The sequence below is a fragment of the Heloderma suspectum genome, chromosome 6 (assembly GCF_057233095.1).
Source record: "Heloderma suspectum isolate Gila_16-S chromosome 6, 16-S_ref, whole genome shotgun sequence".
NCBI lineage: Eukaryota > Metazoa > Chordata > Lepidosauria > Squamata > Helodermatidae > Heloderma > Heloderma suspectum.
This window is the reverse complement of record NC_139463.1, coordinates 46,532,517-46,555,988: the sequence shown is the minus strand read 5'-3', so window position 1 is coordinate 46,555,988 and position 23,472 is coordinate 46,532,517. Positions and strand designations below refer to the sequence as shown.

General features: G+C 47.0%; 1 protein-coding gene across 1 annotated transcript in view; it reads left to right on the top strand.

Annotated features, from left to right (window-relative positions):
* PROM2 (prominin 2) overlaps positions 1–13,851 on the top strand; it is a 74,133-nt gene extending 60,282 nt beyond the window's left edge. The window contains exons 19-24 of the mRNA XM_084804182.1: positions 931–1,011; positions 2,084–2,152; positions 2,698–2,787; positions 6,121–6,227; positions 9,390–9,478; positions 11,262–13,851. Of these exons, the coding sequence (XP_084660308.1) occupies positions 931–1,011; positions 2,084–2,152; positions 2,698–2,787; positions 6,121–6,227; positions 9,390–9,453 (411 nt within the window). The 3' untranslated portion in view covers positions 9,454–9,478; positions 11,262–13,851. The remainder of the gene's footprint in view (positions 1–930; positions 1,012–2,083; positions 2,153–2,697; positions 2,788–6,120; positions 6,228–9,389; positions 9,479–11,261) is intronic.
* Positions 13,852–23,472: the final 9,621 nt, after the last annotated feature.

Below are 23,472 nucleotides of genomic sequence, written 5' to 3'. Positions count from 1 at the left end.
CTAAGTAGACCCAGAGTACATCACGTATTCATCGGGTGAAAGGCAAACTAACTCCCCTAATGGCTGTGAAGCGCTATTTCGAAAGCTGCGTGTCTCTGATGTTTGGTTCAAGGCCTCTCAGGAGTAATTAATGCCAGTTTCAATCCTTTGCTTCAGGGGGCAGGAGAAAGCGGGGGAGAGCCTGGGTGGGGAGAAGCCTCTCTGACTGGTTGGGCAGCCCCTGCCAGTCTGATGACATTCACTTCCAATCCCCCCCACCTGGAAGTATGTTTCCATCAGCGACTTATAATGGGGCAAGGAACTCGTTGGTGAAGCCCTGTGTGATTCCATGAAAAATCCAGTATTCCTCCGTTTGCTTCACGCTTCCATTGTCGTGGAAACACGGCCTGTGTCCCAGGAGAGACTGCAACTCTGGGCAAGGGAACAGTTGAGGCCCCCTCCCCTTGCTGCTTATGACCAGTGGCCAGCAGGCCCATTGGCCTGTAGCCCTGGAGAAGTAAGAAGAGCAGAGAAGCAGGAGGGGCATGGGCTCATTCCTCCTGCAGACCATCATTCTCCTCCTCCTGTGCCTCTGCAACACACCACAGTGGTGATAGAGAGGGTGCTGCCCAGAACGACAGTCCTGTCTCAAAACTCCCCCCATACATATTGGTAATCTAGGGAAATGCCCATCATCACCATCATCATCATCATCATCATCATCATCTCCTAGCCTCAGTGGCAGCCAATCATGCGGGGACACAGAAACATGAAACACAATGATACCGTGGCACGAAATGTTTCCGCAGCTACACATTACAGGGGCTGTCAGTGGTGGGACTCAACACTGGGTTGTCATTTTCAACAACAGCCCTGTGGTTGGTATCACCTGTAGCTCTAGCCTGAGACCCTCTCTGCAGATTGCTACATTTCTTCCTGCTTTCCCACCAGGCTCTGCTAAACCATACCGAGTCCCAGATTGGCCTTGTTGAGACCATTCTCCCCATACAGACTCAGAGGATCCTGAAACAGGTGAGTAAAATAAATGAGACATGCTGGAATTACTCAGGATAATACTTGTGGCTGTATTAGTGAGCGAGGCCATGTGTGTTTGGGGACCAGCAGCAGCATTGTCAAATCACCTCCATTACATCTGTCTTCACCCACAGGGCTGCATCACATCTCATAGTTCTAGTGGAAATACGTTGCATACGGATAGAGCATGTGCCTGCAGCAAAGTATGTTAAGTGAGATGGATACATGTCGTCCTTGCCATCATTAGTGATGCGCTAATATGCATCAGGGGCTGCACATTCATGAACAGCGACAACGTGTCCTGCTTATGGGCTTCTCAGAGGCCCTCAGTTGGCCACTGTGGGAAAGGGGATACTGGGCAAGGCGGGCCACATGTCTGACCCAGCAGGGCTTTTCTGGTGTGATTGCCTCTGCCCTCTCAAAGTTTCTTGGAGCTTTAAAGGAGGAAAGACAAGAAGTCAGCTGGATGTTCCAAGGACATGTGTTTATTTCACGGTGCGTGTAACTTCAGCACAGAGTGTAGGGAGCCTGAGTTAGTTAAGGCTCTGTGCAGAGTGTCTTCAAGGCTGAGACAAACATGCACATCTGTCCCACACAGCCAGGACAGGTTTTTCTTTACAAATATAGAACTCTCTGGAGGTACGTCAGCTGTCCAGTGGATTTCTGTGGCTCTACGGTATTCTGTTATACAGACTGGCTGAGTGACTTTTCCGTGGCCATTTAGTGGATTGATAGCTGAATTTGAACCCAGGTCTAAAACTCTGTCTGTTGGACCATGCTGCCTTCTCTTTTGATGACTGGATATGTGTGAAAACACACTGTACAAATGAGCTATATGTGCAGTCTGCACACTCTAAAAGTGAACAGTAACCAGGTTTGGAAGATGGCGGTTCACAGGCTTATTGGATATACATTATTGTTACAAGTTTGCCCATATGACATGGGAACCATCTTCACTTTGGAAGATGCTGAATCAAATGGTGGAGAAGCAGAGCAGGGAGGGCATCTCTGATTACCCTCTTTGAAAGCACCAGCAGCGCTTCAAACTGCATCTCCTTTTTTTCTCCAGGAGTTGGGTTGCTTTATAAGAAAAGAGGTGGGGCACGTCTCCCAGTACCTGAATTGGCTGAGGGGCATGGTAGGTATAGGCTCCTTCTATGTGTGGGGTGTGAAGTGCTGTGTAGAGCACCAAAGTCACTGTGATTACTGGACAGACACTGCTTGGAAACTTCATGACATGCATTAGAAGGGCACCAGGTAGAGGGAAAAGTGGGGTCAGAAGGTGGTGAGGGGAGTCAGATGCTAGTGAAGGGCTTGGTCAGATGAAATCAGCATCATTCAGGGAAGGCTTTGCTCACCTGGAGACCTTTCTGGTTTGCAGATGAAGGTGGATTCTTCCAGCCTATATTTTTATGCCAAAGCCTTAGCTACGTCATTTGTTCATTTATTTAGCTTTTTAACTTGCCAAGACACAAGATGTAGCTGAAGTGTTAAAAACTGCAGGAATTCTACTTGCCATCAGCTCTGGCTCCACTCACCTTTGACTCAGGCCCCCAACTGACTTTTCCCCTGGTCAACAGCCCTTCACAGAAAATGTTTCCCCACCCCTGAGGCCTTACTGGGCCCATACTTTGCTTAACCAAAATAACTATACAAATGAGTAATTCTCCTTTTCTGCTCCAGCTAACTGAGGATGTTGCGTCATGCCGACCCCTCTCCACTACTCTAGACAATGGCCGGGTGATCTTGTGTGATCAGATTGTGGATCCCTGGGTAAGTGGGCTAGACTATTCCTCTACTTAACAGATAGATACACAGCTGCTGCCGCCTACAGATAGCTGATCTTCAGAAACTCTTATTTAGGCTGCAATCCTAAACACATTTACTAGTGACCTAGTCCCCTCCCTCCCTCCCTTCTGTTTTCTCCACCACTTTTGAAATCGAGACTGTAAGCTCCTTTGGGCAGGAACATGTCTGTTTGTCTTATGTTTCTCTGTGCAATGTAACTGGTTTGAAAATCTACCAGTATCGTATTGCTTTTATTAAATCTATGGTGGGGCCATATCTGGCATATTGTGTGCAGTTCTGGTTGCTCCCTCTCAAAAGGGTCTCCTAGAGCTGAGAAAGGTGTAGAACAGGGCAAGTAAAATGTTCAGGGAGCAGGATCAACTCCACTGTGAAGAAAGACTGAGCACCAGGGGCTTTTTAGTTAAGAAAAAAAAGGCAAAGGAGAGATGTTAGAGAGGTTTATAAAATTGTGAAAGATGTGGAGAAAGTGGACAGAGAAATGTTTGTTCCACTGTTGTAATGCTAGAATTCTGTGCCACCCAATGAAATTGACTGACAGCTGATTCAGGACACGCAAAAGAAGGATCTTCCGCACACAGTGCAGAATTTGCTGTGGACTCTGTGGCCACGAGAAGTGATGGCTGCTCTAGCTTCAGTGGCTTCAGAAAAGGATTAGATGTGTTCATGGAGTCCCAAACCCCAGGGGACAGCTGTTGGCTTTGTGCCCTACTTGGGAGCTTCTCAGAGGTATCTGGTTGGACAACGTTGGAAACAGGATACGAAACGAGATGGGCCTTTGGTCAGAAAGTCTGCTCTATTTATGTTATTACATGACGTGAGTATCGTATGCATCAGGGGTCCTGAACCTCAGGCCCGAGGGCCAAATGTGGCCCACCTGGGGTCCCAATCTGACTCCCCAGGATTCCCCAGAAGGCTGTGTTCTCCTCTCCTGGCCCACCCCTTTCCCCCCAATTGTTTGGTGCTTTCAGGGCTTCTGTGCAGTCCCCCTCCCCCCATTCTAAAAGGTTGAAATACTTCTCCTAAGGCTTAGTTAATTGCAGGAAGAGATTTAAGCTCAAATACATGGGGGTGGGGGGTGGGGGGTGGGGTGGCTCTGCCCTTTTTGCCTTCAGACCCACCCACTAGTGGAATACGGCCCCTGAGAGCTTCTCCAGAATGGGTTTGGCCTTCAGGATGAAAGAGGTTCAACACCCCTGATTTTACCCCTGATTTACATTGATGGTGTGTTGCTGCTGCTGCTGTTGCTGTTATTAAAATGTCTATACCACCCAATAGCTGTAGATCTCTGGGCAGTTTCCAAAACAAGATGCAAAATTATTTATTTATGTGTTTGTTTGTTTATTTATGCACATTTATAAACTGCTTACTCCTAAAGATTTCAAAGCAGTGTACACAAATTGTAAAACATACAACATAAAACAATGCATAAATATGTATACAATATCTACATTATCCATAGGAGTAAAATACATGGTAGGCTAAACTACTCTGGGAAGGCTTATTTATTTATTTTACAATATTTGCATACTTCTAATTTGTACGTATTGTAAAATGATAAAATACAGTAGCATAATAAAACATAAGGTAAAAACTTAGATAATACTAGAAGGCTTTATCACCCTGCAGGCTGGCCAGGAATAGAGCCCCCATGTCCTCCTGGCTGAAGCAGGGGCTGTAGCCATTCCTGGCAACGTCTTAGTAAAACTAAGCTAATGAGAACTGGAGAAGCAGGAGAAGCCTGAAGTGTTTGGGCTGTTTATGGCTGGAGGGCCAAGGGTGGCAGGGGTGTGTGTGTGTGTGTGTGTGTGTGTGGTGGGGGGCATGAGCAAGACCAGTGGTGGTGGCGGCACCCGCATGAGGCTGATCCCAGCCTCCCTGTGTTGCTTGCATCTGGGTGGGGAGGGTGTGCAGGCTTGTGGGAGCCAGGAATGCAGGCATGCTGTGATCTGGGTTATGCTCTCCTTGACTCCAGAGCAAGCCTCTGCTTGCCTGCTCTGTGGTCTGCTGACCCTGTAATGCAGCCTAACCAGGAAAGTCTTGGGCTGCTGTTCCTTTCTGACACAGCCGAGGGGAGAAGACTTCAGGAGGGGCAGTTCCACCCACCCACCCAGCCTGCTGTGCTGCCTCCATGGATCCTCTTGTGTTTGACATGTGTGGTTGTGAGTTCCATGCATGAAGTCTGTGCTGTGTGAAGAAATGTTTTCTTCTGTCCTGAATCCGCCATAAATCAGCTTTATTGGGTGAGCCTGACTTGTAGTATCTATGGCAGCCTCTCCCAACCTGGTGCCCTCCAGATGTGTTAGACTACAATTCCCATAATACCCCAGCCAACTATTATAGGAGTTGTAGTCTAACACATCTGGAGGTGCCAGGTTGGGGAAGGCTGATCTGTTCCTTTATTTTGGTTTATTATATCCTGCCCTTCCCGCAGGTTCAGGGTGATTAACGCTAAATGGGAGGCTGGCATGTGGCAACGCAAAGGGCTGCCCTCCAGTGCCATCTGTTTGGGTTAAAAGAGTGGTTTTGTGTGTTGGAGCTCAGATCCCACCTGTGTTCTATACTTAGGTTCATGAGTGAGTTACATTTCTTTTAGTCCCACCAGTTTGCAGTGGAATGGAGTGTTTTGTGACCAGCCATGCCCACCATGGGAACCATTTTATACATGGACACCATGGCAACCATCTTGTGAGAGCACCCATGACACTCTCTCAAAATTCCAAATGTGCCCACTGATCCAAAAAACTTGGCGACCCCTGCTGGGGTGTGTGGTAGACTGTTTCTGTGTGCCCCAAGGATCCTCGGTGATACACAAAGTCTCCTTACCCTCCTCCCCCCTTGACATAATGACAAGCCATTCCCTCACAACACTATGGGCTTCATCACACAGAGCTTTTATCCTGCGATTGAGATGGCTCCTTCATGGACGTTTGCGGGCTCTTTGCATGATGCCGTGACCCTCCTGCACTGAATGCCCTTTGTTCCATTTTTAAATAAATTGGAGATAATGAGCTATCAAATTACCCCGCTGTGTTCCACTTCAGTTTCCTCCATGAAAAGAGTTAAAGCGGCAAGAAGAGGAGCGAGACCAGTGAAAGATAATGGAAGGCTCAGATATGGGAAGAAGGGGGTAGGAAGGAAGCTCATGTAAAGGGAGTCAGTGGTGATCCTGCATTTAAAATGGAAGCAGAAGCCCTGTTTTAAATGCAGGAGTTTAGGCTGGTGCAGAGATGCCCTATACTTCTCTGTCCAGTGGAAGGAGCTCATCCTTAGGGTCCCTGTCTCTGTGTTTCTTTCCAGAATGCCTTCTGGTTCAGCCTGGGCTGCTGCACCTTCTTCCTCATCCCCAGCATCTTCTTTGCCATCAAGACCACCAAGCATTTTCGCCCCATCAGGCACCGACTAGTGTAAGTGGCGGGCAGAGGCACATGATGGACTTGTGGGGAGGGCGGCTTGCTGCTCGTGTTTTATTTATTTACTTACTCAGACCATTTCTAGGCCACCCTTCGCTATAAAACTCCCAGGGTGGCATGTCACCAGTAATAAAATCATAATAAGACAGCGTAAAAACACAAATAAAGATCAAAGCATGGAAGCATTAAAACCAGTAACACCCAGCACAGCTATACCATGAAATTAAAATCAGTGTTATGATATAGCTCTCTTGGACACTATTGCTTTTAAAACCCACTGAAATGGCCAGGCAATCAAAAAAAGTATTTTTCTGGTGCTCAATAAAGATGGGTAAGTTTCCCAAAAGCTCCCCTGGGATTAAATTTGAATGTACCTGAGTTAAAAGAATGGGAAGAATGTGGACAATTCTTGTGAGCCAGTCCCAGGGCTGGTCTGAGGCGATGTTTTCCTGCTCCCAAAGGAATTAATGGGACCTTTCGTTCCTACAGGGCTTGGGGAAAATGCTGCAGTGGTGAAAATGGGAGGTGAGGGCCTCCCATCCAGCTCTTCCCCTGGGTGAGCCATGGGATCCTCCCCCACGTTTGGCCCCCAAGGCAAAGCAGCTCCATAAGTTTGCATTGAAGTAGGGAGCACACATTACCGGGGCAAAATAAGAGGGACCCCCCCCCCCGACTCCCGCTGGTCCTCAGAGGACTCTGGCCTCCCTCTCCCACACCATGATTTTGCCTGCATTGGGGTCCCTCCTCAGGCAAGCTAATGGAGCATGGCAGTGGCAAAAAACAGAAACCTTTCCTGAGTACTCCGATGTTTAGTGTTTGGGAAAGAAAATTTGGGGTAAGAAGCCTCATGCCCCATTTAGACTCTGGTCCAAACCCCCTGGGGTCATGTCTGAGCCAGACATCATCCTCCGTGCCAAAAGGATAATAGGACTGGCACCAAGTGAGAATCCCTGGGAAGAGCATTTCATATACAGAGATGGACGGTTTCGGCTTGAGGGCAAAACACACGAGCCCCGTGTTGACTGCAAAGGGCAACAGACAGCCGTGTGTCTTCCTAACACAGGGAGACATCAAATGGCCACCATTGGCCCCCACATTTCAAACCTCCCTTCCCAACCCTGCTAGTGAAATGGAATCTTGTGTTCTGATGCAGTGTACTAGGGAGCAAACCACGGAGGGGCGCAATTGCCTTCCGGCCATGTTTGTTGGCTTCCCGGAGGCATGTTGCTGATCACTGTTGGACCAGGGTTGGCCAGATTTCTGGCCTGTTGGATCTGCTTTGTTTTCTATTAAAACCCCGAGGTCTGCTAACCAGAGCCAGGTGCAAAATAGTGAGGAAGGGGCAGTGGACTCAATTACCTACTGTACCTCATAAGCTATGCATTGTAGATGCAAATACAAACCCAGTGGTGTAGCGGTAAATTTGAAGTGCAGGTGCTCATCATGACAGCCCCCATAGCCACACCCCTGAGGAGAGTCCAGAAAGGTTGGAAGCTCCATTGATCCCTATAAACAAACTCATTCTAGAAGTTTTTTCACCACCAGGAACAGGCCTTTTGTAAAGGCCATGGATCTAAATTGTCCATTCAAGACCAAGAGATCCCAAAGTACTTTGCATTACAACAGGAAACAATGGCCCAGTTTGCACTGTCACGGAGGGGAAATAAGACACGGTGACTTATTCTGCCCCCCGCCCCCCGGCCATGTGTGCCAGTTGTGTGACCGGGGGTGGGGTGGGATTTGCATAATTATCCTCAGCAGCACGACTTGTGCAAACCCGGCCAGGGCGGTTTGTTGCTGTGAGTAACAAGCCAGCCAGAACTCTACAACAGGCCATGGGTTCTTGTGGCTTGTTACCCATGGCAACAAGCTACCTTGGCAGGCTTTGCCCGACAAGCTGCACTGCTCAGGGTAGTTATGCAAATCCCCCCAGCATGCAACGGGTACACACACATGGTGGGAGGGGAATAAGCCACCGTGGCTTGTTTCCTCCTTCATGATCATGTGAACAACCCAGTCAACAGGCAGGTTCACACAATCACAGAGGGAAGATAAGCCACGGTGGCTTATATTACCTCCTCGTGTGTGCCGGTTGCAAGCCACATAATTACCCCTGCCTGGTGTAGGTTGTGACATCTGAACCCAGCGAGTTTGGGTGTCTGGAGTGGCTTACAAACCACTCTGAAAACCATGGCTTGTGCAAGGGTTTCAGGGTGGTTTGTATACCACCCCAGCCACTCACCCTCTCCGGGTTCAGACATCATGACAACCTGTGCCCGGTGAGGATAATTATGCTAATCAGGCAGCTCATGAGTGGTGTGTGAGGGGAGGGAAAATAAGCCACCGTGGCTAATTTTCCCTCCATGATTGTGCAAACCTGGTCAGCATATTGTTGCTGGGTAAATCTATTTCCCTCCAATTACTGTGAGGACTACAGCTAAGCTCAGAGGGAACAGGGAAGCTGAGGAGGGGTGGCAGATGACATTATTGTCCCTGCTAACCATAAAGTCCCAGCACATTGCCCCCGTGAACCCTCCCTTCCCTTCATCACTATGCAATCATACATCTGAGTTACAACTACTATCTATCAGGGATTCAGTGGCCAGTAGAACTGCACAAAAACCTGGCTAAAGGTAACCAGTTAGTATTCCCATTTTACAGGTGAGGAACACTGAGACTAAGAGATAAGGATGTTAGAGCTTTTTTTTTCAATTTTACTTGCTATTGTTAAACTATTGGCAAATCACCCAGAGATCTACCAGTAGATCTGATGCCCCTTCTGCCTGCCCCTGGACGAGATGGACCCACCTTGGTCTCGTGCAGCAAGCAAGGCAGTTCTTATGTTAAGAATATACAATGTTGGCTGACTAGGTTTGTACTGTATTTTATGCTTGCTTGCTTTATTTGTTTGTTCGTTTGTTTGTTTGTTTTGATTGAAACATTTTTAACAGAACTATTTTCTGGGTGCTAATCAACAAAATTAAATTAACACAATTCAAAAAGATACAATACAACATTGAAGCCTGTTAGGGACCCTGGTTTAGCAACAGATCACCACACCCTTGTAAACAAGAGTAACAGCACCTCCCCAGTGGCGGAATCTCAACTGGACTTCTCTCCAATTCTCGCATTTGTTTTCTTCCATGTGGTGTCCAGTTCTACTGGGTCAGAGGAAACCTATCCTTTCCACATTCCACGTGTGACATCTCTGCGGCTGTAGGAAGTCTTTGCACCAAGATATCCAGGTGAGGAGGACGCGTGTTCCCTGGGCACGTGCAGCTCCTGGGCTTTCCCCTTCCTGCCAGAGGATCAGCATGAAGTCAGCAAGCTGGCACATTAGCCCAGAAAGAGAGACACCTGGGTAGCTTTGCCAGTGTGGGAATGTCAGGGCCACCAAAGGGATCTCTGCCACCCTCCAGCTTCCTCTGGTTACTTTCTTAAAAAGTTACAAAAATGGCATTTGGCTACCACTGCTGCCACTTCCAAGCCATATCCAGCGCCTAAGAGTCAGGGGACTGCCTCCATTGTGCCTAAGCACATGTTATCAGGATAAAAAACAGGAACAGACTGGCCCCAAAGAAGCTCCTAATAAAATTTCCAGTGGGCTGGAGTTCTGCCCTTTAAAAGGGGAAACCCTTGAGGATTGAAGAACGGGGGAGGAACCATCCCTTGGGATGTGGATCAGTTAGTTCCTTGCAAGTCAGAGGGCCTGCAAGAGGGAGGGTTTGTGAAAAGCCAAGCCAGAGACAAGGTAGGTTTTTTCCCCATTAGCATTTTTAAGTGTTGATCCACTTAAGTGGATCAACATAAAGTGGATCAGCATTTTAAAGTGTTAATCCATTTAAGTATTGAATGTTTTAGAATTTAAATTGGATTAGATTAATTTAGATTAAATTAGAATTTAATTGACAGTTTCCCTGAGGTACCATGACCAGTTCACTCTCAAGTATTAACTGGTACTTAAAGTTGATTGGCAGAGTAAGATCATAAGAGCCCTGCTGGATCAGACCAAAGGCCTATCCAGTCCAACATTCTGTTCCCACTGAGGTCCACCTGTCCTACAAGCAGGACATGACTGTAACAGCAGCACTCCTCCCCCGCTTGTGTTCCCCAGCTTACTGCCTGAGACCGGAGGCAATATATAGCCATCATGACTAGTAGCCATTGATAGCCTTATCATCCATGATGGATTCGATTCTAAGGATTCATGAGGGGTAGTGGTTATCCATCAAAATATTTACCACTACCCCATTGGCTGTCCCAGCTTTCAGTTAACAGTATACTAAGGTCCTATATGTTATGGATTAAATCCTTTCTTCTCCCCACTGCCCCTGCTCCCAACTCCTTAAAGATATTTTTTCTCTGGAGTCAGCCCTTTGGTTGGGCAGCAGATGGAAAAGGAGGCAGAGGTTTTGCTGTCTGCGCAAGCAAGAGAAACACGCACAGCCCTTAGGACTGCCTGTTTTGCTTGTCTGTCTCTCAAAATGGAGAGTTTCAGCCTGTATAATGGCAGAAATCATGTCAAGCATACCCCATATAATCAGAGATCCCTGATGCCAGGGGTGGGCAGAAGGTAGCCTGGGATCTACTGGTAGATCTCTGGGATATTTACTGTAGATTGGCAAGGATTTCTGACTCCCAAACATTTAACAATAGCAACAACAAAATGAACATACACACACAACCCAGCAAAACAAAAAATAGGCTTCTGAAATTAAGAAAGTTTGGGATAACTAGGAATGGGTTCTTGTGTGGAAGGACTGTGTGTTCAACTCCCTCCTGGTACTCAACAATATCCCTATGTGTCCTCAGCAGCTGCTCAGAGGCCCCCTGTTCTTTAATCCCAAGTGTGTGTCTTTTGCATCTGGCTCCAGTTGGTGGATCCTGGGGTTCCAGTAAAGCACATATTAGATCCTGCAGGCCTGAAATCTGCCTTCCCTTGCCTTATATAACTGTGCTTTAGATGATCCAGTTTGTCTACACATGGAGCCTCACCCCAACTGCTAATCATGTTTTCCTCACTTGTAGGAATCACCCTGGAAAAGTGTCCAGACCCTCCCAAGATTTCGCCCTCCATCCCCATCACGAATGCTCTGTGGGGACTGATACTGGGCTGTTGTTGAAGAGGTTTCTCTTGGACTCAAAAGTGTTTTAGCTGTCATTAATCTCCACCTTCATCAGATGTTGTTTTTGTTCAAAATATCCCTTATTGGTGCTCCTCACTCAGTGGAGAGTGAGTCAGATTGTAGATGATGGCATGGCAGTTTATTTCCACATATTCTTGTAGGTAGTCCTGTTTTTGATGCAGCCTGGTGGATAAAATCTAAACCTTAAGTGGTAACCTTAGCTTCGCCAAAAGGGGATGCGTTCAAAGCTCTGGTGCCTGTTTCACCACTTGGCAGGGTTTTTTTTAAAGGTGGGGGGAATCCCCAAACTAGCACATGGCAAGAATTGTGGTTGTGCTTGCTTGGGGTGACTGGGGCTGATAAAGGAGTGGTAGTGGGGACATCCACACATATCCCACCCCCACCCCCACATCCCTATTCAGCAATATCCAGCTTACAGCAGCTTCAGACATTAAGGATATTATTAATATCTGACACTTCTGACAGCATGTCATCTTATGATAGCTGTGGTGTCCAACGTCTTGATCCTACAGATCCAGATTCTCCCCAGAGAAGTTAGTTGAGGGCTAGAACCTTCTGCCCACTCCCCCAGCAATGATGTCACCATGGCCCTGAGCAATTGGACCTGAGAAGGTCTGTTCCCCCAGGCTCTAGTGTAGAACAAGGGCAGCACCCCTTGCAATGTAAAATGAGAGAATGCTCCAGATGCAAAAGCTCCAAGCAGCCTGCACACAGCTGACCTTTTTCCACAGTCATCATTCAGTGTAGTCCATCATGGCTGCTCTAGAGGTTGCAGAATCCAGTGGCTCCCTGTTGGGCCTAGCAAGAGCAGACCGACGCCGTGCAGATTGCACTTCTGAGTACTGAAAAAGTGAATGCAAGGATTGTTACGTGTGATGATGGCATGCACGTCTGTTTTGCTGCAGGTACATGCAGTGTGCAAGTGCTGGAACCCCATGACCAATTGTGGCTTCCTGACACAGTACAATAGACTGAGTGCAACTATCACATGTGAAGATCTACATGTGAGGTTTGCACACTTTCTCCTACATGGCAGAGCTATCTGTGTAGAAAATTCTCCACATTTGAAACCACCTTAAGAACTGTTCCAAGCACTGCATGGGCGGAAAGCCCAGGTTTGCCATTGATTGTACACTGAAAAGAGCTCCTGGCTTCCTGGTGAGTGCAGCTGTATGCCATTCATCTTTGTTGCATTCACATTTTCCATTGTTAGGTGAACATTTAAAACATCTGAGGTGGATTCCTAAGAAATGTAATGCATAAAGCAGCCATCGTGGGACATCTTGACATGTGCATTTGGAGATTTTTTCTCCTTTTTTGTGGAGCCCCTTCCTTTGCAGAAAGGTACATGCACAAAGGGGTATATATAGTGTCTATTTCTGGCAATATTCCTTTGCATGCCATGCCACCAAGAATAGCTTCAGAGGCTGCTTTTCACAGGCAGTTTACATAGAGGTGCGTAACTAAAATTAAACATGGTATTCCCTGCTTCGGTCATGTGTGTCTCGGCATGGTGAGGAGTATCAGAAAGAAAAAATTAGTGCTGTGCCAAAAATTTCTCTCACATTTTTTTCGACCATTCTCATTCAATTTGATAGAAGAGAAATTCTTGCTTTTGAAAAGAAATTCAGTACTGAAGAAATTTTGGAGAAAGTCTCAAGGGTTGGGTTTGGGTTTCTTGGGCTTACCTTTCTTAGGAGGTGGTGGAGGAGTGAGTGCAAGTGTCCTGTCTTTCATTGTACAGTCATCATCCCTTTGGCAGCCTGTAGCCTCCTCAGCTCCCTGCACTTCAATTGAAACCCAGTGGAAGGCACCATGAGGCAATTCGTCCCGTGGGGCTTTTCCAGATCAGGAAGTGCAGGCGGCTTGGGAGGCTGGCTGTAATTAGGTAAGCTCAAAAACACCACCAAAAGAAATTCAGCATAAATTATAAACTGTCCTGAGAATAAGGCAGAACAGTGGAAGCCCCTTTCATGGGGGAAGAAAACTTTCTGGAAACTGGAGGACAGAATTTGGCAAAGCACTAACTCCACCTCATCCCTGGAGCTTGACACAACACTGTCCCCCGCCCCTCACACCTGCATTGTGGTGGACGCAAAGCAGGGGCCAGCCTGCCAACACAGTTGGCAGCACGAAAAACCTTACCAAAAATGAAAAAGCTATGCTACAAGCCCTGCCAATGGGGAGCCCGGCCTGGGAAAACCTGTTGGGTATTTCTCATTCCTCTGGAGAAATTTGGTGAAATTATCTCCCAAATTTCTCTGCCCACAAATAAGGTGGAGAATTCTGAGAGGCCATCTGAGCACAGCTCTAGAAAATATCTCCTCCTGTGTGCATACGAAGCTCCCAAAGATTGTGAGCCCTTCAGGGACAGTAATCCAGTCAGTCTTGTGCATGAATAATTGCTGTCATTTGCCTTGGGAAGGTTGTCCAATAAATAAATAAAAGCAGTCTTAAGAGACATGGCTATCAAAAGTTCTTTGTTCCCGTTGTTGCTGAGTATGTCTCTTTGGTGAGGGGAGGAGATGACTGAGGAAAGATATCATTAAGGAATGTCCTATGGTTTCAGTCATCCTGTGTGGTGATCTTCCCACAGGTGGAAGAACAGGTTTGCTAGGCTGTCTCCCTCAGTACTATTTGCTAGATGCAATAAAGAGAGAATTTTAGCAGGTGCAGGTTCTCCTGCTATTGTGTCACTATCATGACGGAAGCTAAGCCTGCCAATGTTCTCTTTTGAAAATAAGACATGTAAAATTAATTTGAAATAGCTTTTGGATTTTTAAAGGAATCTCTAATAAAAGGACCAAAATCAAGAAGCCATTTACAAAATTCTCAATACATCAAAAATATCACTTGCAAACTATTAATCTGAAGAACTGGGAAGCCCCATTATATGAAATTGCCATCCCCCTCTCCCTTGTATCAGAAGCAAGACAGAAACGGTTCCATAATGAACTTTGACAATCCTGGGCCGTGTTTCCATGACAAAGGAAGGAGAAACTAATGGAGGAGTACCAGATTTTTAAAAAGGGATCAGCTTTGCTGTGAGTGGGGTTCCATGAGCAGATTCTCCGCACCAGTAAAAGATGCTTCACAGAACAGACTTCCTGGTGGAGGTGGGGGTTGGAGTGAAGGTCATCTGACTGGCAGGGGCTGCTCAACCAATAAGAGAGACTTCCCCCTCCCCCCCTTTCTCCTTTCCCCTAAAAGTCCAGATGCACCTCCATTTCAGGAGCAAGCCTCATTGAGCACAATGGGAGTTACTTCCGAGTAGACACACACATGCTTGTGCTGGGAAAGGGAGGGAGGAGAGCACAAAGATGGAAACCAGCCTCTATTTTAACCTGCAGGACCTCATTGACCACAATGGGAATTACTTCTGAACAGGCAGTAATGGGTTTGTTGTGGGAAAGACAGCAGTAAACACAAAGACAGAAGCCAGCCCCCATTGTAACCTGCAGGATATCTATAACAAAGCTGTGAAGTACTTTCTTCCTAAGGCAATTAATCCGGAGTTTGAGATCACGCTCAGTCACACTTAAGGAACTGGGCTTTGAATTGGGCTTTAAAATGTGCCATTTCCATTGAGGGGGAACCTCTGTAAGTTCTGATGTAGGCATTCAAAGGCAAGCCTCATTCAGCACAATGGGAGTTACTTCTGAGGAGACATAATGGGTTTATTGTGAGAAGAGATGGAAACCAGCTCCCATTTTAATGCACAGGATCTCTGTAAGGAAGCTGTGAAGTACTTACTTCCTAAAGCAATCAGTCAGACCCCTGAGATAATTACGCTTAAGGAATTGTGCCTTAAAATGTGCTGTGTCAGTTGAGGGGCTTCTTTGTTATTTCTGTGGTCATTGAGAGGGCAAGCCCCATTCAGCACAATGGGAGGAAACACCCCTTGACTGGGGTCACGGTGAAAGGCACACCCCTGGGCAGGGCTATCATACCCGAGGTCAATGCAGGGGTTGGGGCACACAGCAACTATACTGGGGAGAACCCAACTTAAGGAAAAGAATCTGACTTTAAGCAGTCTCATGTCAACTGATGAAGTGCAGAGCAAAAAGGGATCCTGATGCAGTCATTCACGTCATGGCAGCAAGATTCCTCTTTGCACTATCGACTTGCATGAGCAGTCTGCACAAAGCCCAGAAATCACGAATGGAAGAATAGTTGGGTACCAACACATCAGTGCCTTTCTGTGACTGGTTTGCCTTCCGGGAAAAGGGTATTTTGTGATTAGTTATGACTACCATGACAGCCATTTTGTGAATGGGCAAGCCCTGCCATGGCAGCCATTTTTTGAGAGTGCCCACGATATGCTCTCAAAATCAAAATGTGCCCATTGGCTCAGAAAGGTTGGAGACCCTTGGGTACACCACCTCTCTGAAACGCCTTTCAGTGCTCTCAGAAATTATTGCCATCCCTAGTCTGAAACGTTCTAGAGCCAATGTAGTGGAGAGCCAGTGTAGTGTAGTGGTGAGAGTGACGGACTGGGAGCCGGGAGATCTGGGTTCTAGTCCCCACTTGGCCATGGAAGCTCACTGGGTGACTTTGGGCCAGTCACAGACTCTCAGCCCAACCTACCTCACAGGGTTGTTGTTGTGAGGATACAACGGTGAGGAGGAGGATAACGTAAGCCGCCTTGAGTTCCTTGCGAGAGGGAGAAAGGCGGGGTATAAATGCAATAAATAAATAAATAATAAATAGAGCGCCAACTGAGATCAGGCTTGGCAGCATGTTTAATGTATTTCTCTTAAGACAGCTGAGTGCGGTCATACTTAGCTACCTTCTGGCAGGGCATCTGAATCCAACAGCAGTTTTCTCTTCCAGGACTGAATCTAGTGAAAGCTATAATCTGTCAAAGGTTTCAGTTTAGTTTGTTGTAATCTGGTGGAGCTTTATCAAGTGGTATTTTTTATAGCTGGATGTTTGTGTGTGTGTGTATGAGAAAGATGGATAGACTAACAATAGAGTAATTTAAAAATATATTTATTGCTAGATGTTCCAGCTTCCACCTTCCTCAGTAGCTGGGATGTTAAATGGATACAACAGATTATCTGTCTGTCTGTCTGTCTGTCTGTCTGTAGAAGTACCTTATGTTCATGGCAGTTAAGAACATTTTTAAAAGCTAAAATGACACTAAAAGAAATTGTCAAAACGAACTTATGGGAGGCCAGAAAACAGCAGCTGAAAAGAAAATGACTTTCATCCCCTCAGAAAGGTCTGCTCGGATTCTGCTCATTTTGTCACCTTTGATAAATGGGTTATTACTCTTAATAAATCCGGGTAGTCCCTAGTGCCTTTTTGTGGCAAGGATGTTGCAATCATTATTCACCCTCCAACAGACCTGCTTCAGTAGGTCACTAGTATTCTCTGCCCCAATTCCTATTATACCCCTGTTCATGACTGTAATTCTTCCAAAACCCGCAGCCAACCAAACGTTTCCAGCGGCTCCCCTTACACACAGGAAAGTCCCCCTTTCGCGCTTGCTGCTCCCTCTGCTGGCAGCAGTCTCCCAGAGCACGCCATAGTTCTGTCTCCTTCTCGTCCTGCAAATTATTCCTCAAAGTCAAAACCCATCTTTTCCACAAAGCCTTTGGCTCCACCTCTTGGTCCTCATCTTCAGCTGAAACTGAGCCTCAACAGTGCTCCGCATCTGACCCTCAGGACTGAGCTGCAACGGGAGGCCTTGAGGCAACCTGCACGTTGTTTCTTTCCTCTCTGTGTCTGATCCCTGGAGATCCCTCCCCGCATCTTGGCTCCCCAGCTCAAGAATCGTGGCTATAACCATTCCCCTTTGATCACTGATGTGCGCTGAGATGGCGGCTTTCACCGTCAATGTATACATTTTACTGAGTTGTTCTTTCTCAGGCTGACCAAAGACACCGAGCAGCAGCCTGAGTACACATTTCACCAGTTTTACACTGAAACTGGCTGCTGGTGTTGCAGTAGGGGAGAACCAGCCCTGCAAACGACTCGCAGATGACTAGCTGGTGAAAACTTTCCACCAAAGATGGCGGCGAACTTAACAGTGAGAAGCGGTGCAGCAGCATTGGGCTCTCATTTAGGACAGGCTTCCCTGCCCGGCGCCTTCCAGATGTGCTGGACTACAACTCCCATCATCCCCAGCTGGCATGGCCACAACAGAGGTTGCTGTCCAAGATGTCTGGAAGGTGCCAAGTTGGGGAAGGCTGATTTACGGCCATGGTTTCAAATTGTCCGTCCTATATTGACTAGTCTGCCATGGAGTCCCCATCAGCTGCAGAGGGCACAGGGTCAAACTACACACGATACTCAGGTGCATGACATTTTTTTCTAAACCCCAAAAGCAAAACCTCGATTGGAAGTTTGTGTAGGGGGGTTGGGGTGCTTATCATGATTACCACTGTTATCATTGTTCAGTGGTTTCCTGGCTTTTGCATAGTTTTTCCCCATTCTAAAAGGCTGAAACATCTCTCCTAGGGCTTAGTTGCACTAAGAGCTTTAAGCTACAATATGCGGGTCTTTTTGGCCCTGCCCCTTTTGCCTTGGTCCTGCCCACCACTGGAATGTGATCCCCAAGAGATTACTTTTCAAACCCATCTCTGCAGGGCTGGAAATAGAGTTTTAATCAGAACAGATGTATCCTCAGAGAGGCTGTTCTTTTGATAGGGGGAAAGTAGTTTGGAATTGTCTATTGTTAGGATGATCTTTCACTGTATTTTTTTATGTCTGCAATTTGATAAAGATGTGAAGGCTGTTGTCAGATATGAATGTATGCTTTATTTCAAGTTTTAAAGGATACACTCGTTAATTTTAGATGCATTTAATGGATAAATAATGCTCCAAATTGTAAAGGTAAATTGTTATATGCAGATAAAGGGTATTCCTATCCATTCTTTTTTATACAATAAAAGGATTTTTTAAACCCTGTGATCAGATAAAAGAACTCTGAATTAAAATTGCCTTCACCTACTTTGTAACAGCCATTAAAGAAGAAGAAAAGTGAATTGCCCTTGGCAGGACCTTCTGCAACTGGGGTGCCACCACTGAGAAGCTTCTGTATCTTGTAGTGACTTGCTGTATCTTAGATGGTGTAACAGGGTTCCCTCAAAGGATCACAATGGAGAGGGGGAGATCTTTGTGAGAAAGCATTCCTTCAGTTAAGCAGAACGCATATGGACCTGCTGCACTGAGAATGAGGTAAGTGTGCAGATGGGTCTCTTCTGAGGAGTCTCATATGTACAATTCACCCTTGAATACCATCTACTTGACAAAAACAAGCAACCACAAAATTGCCTTGAAATCCCAGTTCCATTGCTTTGTGATCATGGGCTCCTTCACATGGTGCTTTTATCCTGCTATTGAGATTGGTTACTCATGGAGGTTTGTGGGTCCTTTAGATGATGTCATCAACCTCCAAGTCATCTCCTGCACTAAATGACCATTATCCCATTTTTTTAAAGACTGGAGATAATGAGCTATCAAATTACAGTACCTGAGTTCTGCTTGAGTTCCCTCATGAAAGGAGGAAAACCCACAATAAGAGGAGCTGGACCACAGCGCCATCTAGCAGTTGAATAATGAAACATATGGAAGCCTCAGATAAGGGGGGAAAGGAAGGGGAAGGAAGCACGTCTAAAGGGAGTCTGTCACGATCCTGCATTTAAAATGGAAGCAGAACACCCCCTTTTAAATGCAAGATTTTAGGCTGGTATAGAGATTCTCCATGTATGACCCAGAAAAGCCTCATCCACTCCCCCAGCCCATTCTAGCTGCCCACCCTTGGTATAGTCTAATTGGAATTGGTTCAGAGGAAGGCAGTGGAGATGGTCCAGAGTATGGAAAACAAGCTCCATGAAGAAAGATGGAAGGAACTGAGATGTTTAGCCTGGAGAAGAAAAGACAGTCATGATACCACCATTCATATACTTGGGGGACAAAGATTTGCTCTCTGCTGCCCTCCAGAGGGCAGGGCTAGAGCTTATGGGCTTTAGTTATTTATTTCAAAAAATGTCTAGCCGGCTTCTCTTCTTTAAATAAATAAATAAATAAATCCCAAAGCAGATTACAATACAAGGAGGGAAGATTTTGGTTGACCATTAGGAGAAACATCTTGATGGGAAAAGCAGTTTGACAATGGAACCAACATCCTTGGGGTGAGGGTTGAGCTCTTTAAGAAGGGGCTGGACAGTCACCTGTTGGGGGTTGCTGCAGCTCCAGACTTTCTTCCCCCAGGAGGGGTTTTGGCTAGCTGCCCCCCCTCCAACTCTGCAACTCTGCAACTCTGCACCTACTTGGATACAGTTAAATCAGGCTATTGGGGAACAACTCACCCACGCCTGGAGAGGTGTGCACAGGAGTTGCTAATGCTTCGGGAAACAGCAGCATTCACAGCAGAAGCTTTTGTTACATGCAGAGCATCTGGAGCTGGAGGTAACAAAAGGGAGTATAACATTGCATCTTTAAGGTGAGGTCAGAGATGAAGGACAGCATTCACTTTTTAATCTGATTGGGAGAGATCAACATGGATTTAGCTTCCGTTTGGGGTTGCTGCAGAACACACAGGTTTCAAGAGCTTTTGTGTTGTCCCGGGAAGGCAGCAGAACAAACGGCAGGGCCAAGAATGGTGATAAGCCCATGGATAAAAACAAGTGTCCAGCATCCTTGGGGTTGCTAGATTGTTCAAAGATAAGTCCTTGATAAACGAGGCTCCAGGCCAGAAAACACCACAGCAGAGGATGCAAAATGTTTCCAGATTCTAGTTGATCATGAAAAACGATCACAAATCTATCTCTCTAGGACTTCCTTCCCCAGCTTGGTGCTTTCCATTTGTGTTGGACTACAGCTGCTATTATCCACAGCCAGCATGTCTTGAGGTCGTCTGGAAGTTTGGGAAGGCTGCTCTAGGAGGAAACCTAAATCACAAACTGACTGCCCCCATTGCTACATTGAAATCCTGACATGAAAGACCAAGAAAACCAAGACAGAAAGGGATCAGCCATCACCACAGAGATGAGATTCTCTTCTGGTGGATAAGAACAGCACCTATGCTGCCTCTGAAAGGACGCCCTGGCTTGTTTATTGCAATTACGCCTTTGATGTCAGCAAAAAAACAAAACAAAAGGAGCCTCATGAAATGTTGGCAGAAGAACATTGTTAGAGAATAGACTGTATCTCCATTTGGAGATGAGAGCGCTTGGATCTGCCTCTGCTGTTTCATATGTTTGTTTAAAAAATTAACATGATGTGTTTATTAGCTTAATTGCAGCTAGGGATGTATGAGAGATTTGTTTCAGTTTGTTTTTTATCAGGATTTGCCCAGTTTGCACCTTCTGGACTAAACATGGACTCAGACGCAATCTGTGGTTGAAGTCTGTACATTTCCAAGCTTGCAGTGTGATTCACAGACCAAAAAATATGTTCGACAGCATGCATACATTTGAAAAATGTGCACAAAAATGTGCGCTTTTGAAAAATGCACACAAATATGCTTTAATCAACGGGAGAAGAATGTGTACATTTCAAAAATGCGTGCAATTGATATGTACACTTGGAAAAATACACATGAACATACGCATGGATTTTCATGAGAAAAGCAAAAGACAATGCTCGCGATCTGATATGGACTTGAGTTGGGACGACCTTCGAGATGGAATTTGGAGAACTCTAGCGAGCTCACGTTTTGCTGATTCCCACATCCCTAATTGCAGCACTCCAACCTGTCTGCTCTGCTAAGGCAAAGAGTACAGCATTGGGTAAGTAAGACCCAAACAGGCAGATTGGGATTTCAAATGCCATTAGAATATAGGAAGCTGCCTTATACAAGGTCAGACTGTTTGTCTGTCTAGCCCAGTATTGTCTACTGGGACTGGCAGCAGTGGCTCTCCAGGGTCGCAGGCAAAAAAAGAGTCTTTCCCATCACCTGCTACCTAACACAGAGACACACTGGCGAAACTGGAGATGCTAGCCACTGGCCCTGGGATCGGCATGCAAAGCACGTGCTCTGCTCTCTCCTAAGCTATGGAGCTTCACTGAACCTGCTCCCAAATCATGCAAGAATTTGGGGTACACTCCTCTCCCCTTTAAAGTTGCTCCTGATGCCAACGCGTGAAATAAAAAAATGCGCACAGGGAACACATAGTGTTGCTGCAGCATTGTGGGTACGAGCGTGCGCTGGAAGGTCCCTAGTTTAAATTTTGCCCAGTTCCAAGCTCATTAGGTAGCCTGAGGCAAGCCACTCTCCCTCATCCTCAGCTCTGCTATCTGTAAAATGGGGACAATAGCACTGCCCCACCTTACCATGCAGTTGCTATCCTGTTCCATTGGGGCACGGGGTCTGCCAGGGAAGAGCTGAGCCAATGCAGGTCGAAGTAAACCAGGTCCATTCAATTAAGCCCGGTTCACTTCAAGCCAGTCAGCTTCAAGAAGTCAGGTCAAAGCAGGCCAAGTGACAGTATCTCAGGGCAGAGTCAACCAGGCTGAGGTGAACTGAGGTCCAACAAGTCAGGTCCAAGGTACATCTGGCATAGTCACAGCAGGTTCGAGTGAGCAGCAATCAGGGCCCTGTGCGCTCTTCTAGCTGAGCTGCAAAAAGATGCTGCTTCAGTGAAGAGCTGGGCTCCCCTGAGGTCTTCAAAGGGCAGGCTGGGCTGGACCATCCAGTAGCTCCACCCTGTCTGCAGTTCTTAGATGGGCCATGGCTGATTCTGCAGCCTCATGGTCCAGCAGGCCTCTGGAGCAGGAGAGCCCACGAAGGACCTATCCATGTCCTCAGAGCCATGTCCTCGTGTCGGGAAGGCATGGGGGGGAGGCCAAGCGCCCCCGCCCCCCAGTGCAGTCTGTGACTCATCTGAGTTTGAATCTCCTCAGGGTGATGCTGGGTTGCAAATAGTTGGACATGATCATTGTAAGGTTTACTGTGATGATGTACTTGAAGTACTTTGGAAAAAGGAAGGGCAATATAAATGTTGAGCGCTGTTGTGCAGCCTTGCAGCCTACTCCATCACCTCAGCCAGGATAGTCCTTTCTTGAGAGCTGGCAGTAGCCAGGTTTCTGGAAAGAGAAGAAATTTTTATTCTCTAAGGACAGGGATAAAAAAGGACAGGGCAAATACAAAGCAGGGGCTAGATACACCCTTGAAGGGTGTCAAAATGAGGATTGAGCTAAAACAACTTTAAACCACTGGGTGGTTAAAAGAGATCTTAGCCGAATTAAAAATGTTGTGATTTGAATGAAGTATATAAAGCATTTGAAAGTCAAGAATGCTCAAGTCCTATGGCTCTCTGGAACACAGTTTGAAAACTATACAGTGTAATATCTTTATCAAGCCAACTGAAAGGTCACAAAAAATGTGCAAGCTTTTGAGATCTCCAGATCTCATTAGTCAACCTGCTTTTTGTCACATCTTGCCTAATGAAGAGATCTGGAGTTCCTGAAAGCTGCCACATCTTTTTTGATGATCTTTCATTTGGCCTCATAACGTCATTACGCTAATATGGATTTTTGGGTTTTTCCCCTATGGCCAACCTCGCTGTCTTTGTTTTTAGTTTGAAAACTGGCTTAACTGTCAGATCCTATTTTGTGAGACCTTCATGCGACACATTTCCTCTTGCAGAAAATGCAGTGTACAAAATCAGGTGAGACAGGTGCCCTGGAAAAATCACGAGGCAGGCGCCCTGGGAAAAAAAAAGGATGGAGCCCAACGCGTTTTGAGCCAGCAACGCTTCCTCGGGGACAGGCGCCGGCTCGACAACGCTCCCCGTCCGGCCCGCCCCAGAGTTAGTTCCGGGGCCCCTTTGAGCCCCCCCCTTATTCCTGGGGGGGGGCCTCCCTCCCGTCTCGCCTTTCTGGCGGAATGGAAAACGCGGGCTTCCGCGGCGCGCCCTCCCGAAACAGCAGCCGCGGGAGCGGCTTTCCGGGCCGCGCTGCTGGGGCGCAGCACAGGGCTGTCCTCGCGGGCCCCGCTCCCTCCGGGTCCGCGAGGAGGGCCCCGCGAGGCCCCCCCTGGGCAGAAGGGAAGGCCGGGGGGCGCGCGCGGGGGGCGAGGCTGGGGCGCCGCTCCGAGAGGAGAGAGACAAAGGCGGGCGAGGCGGAGGGGAAGGGGGATG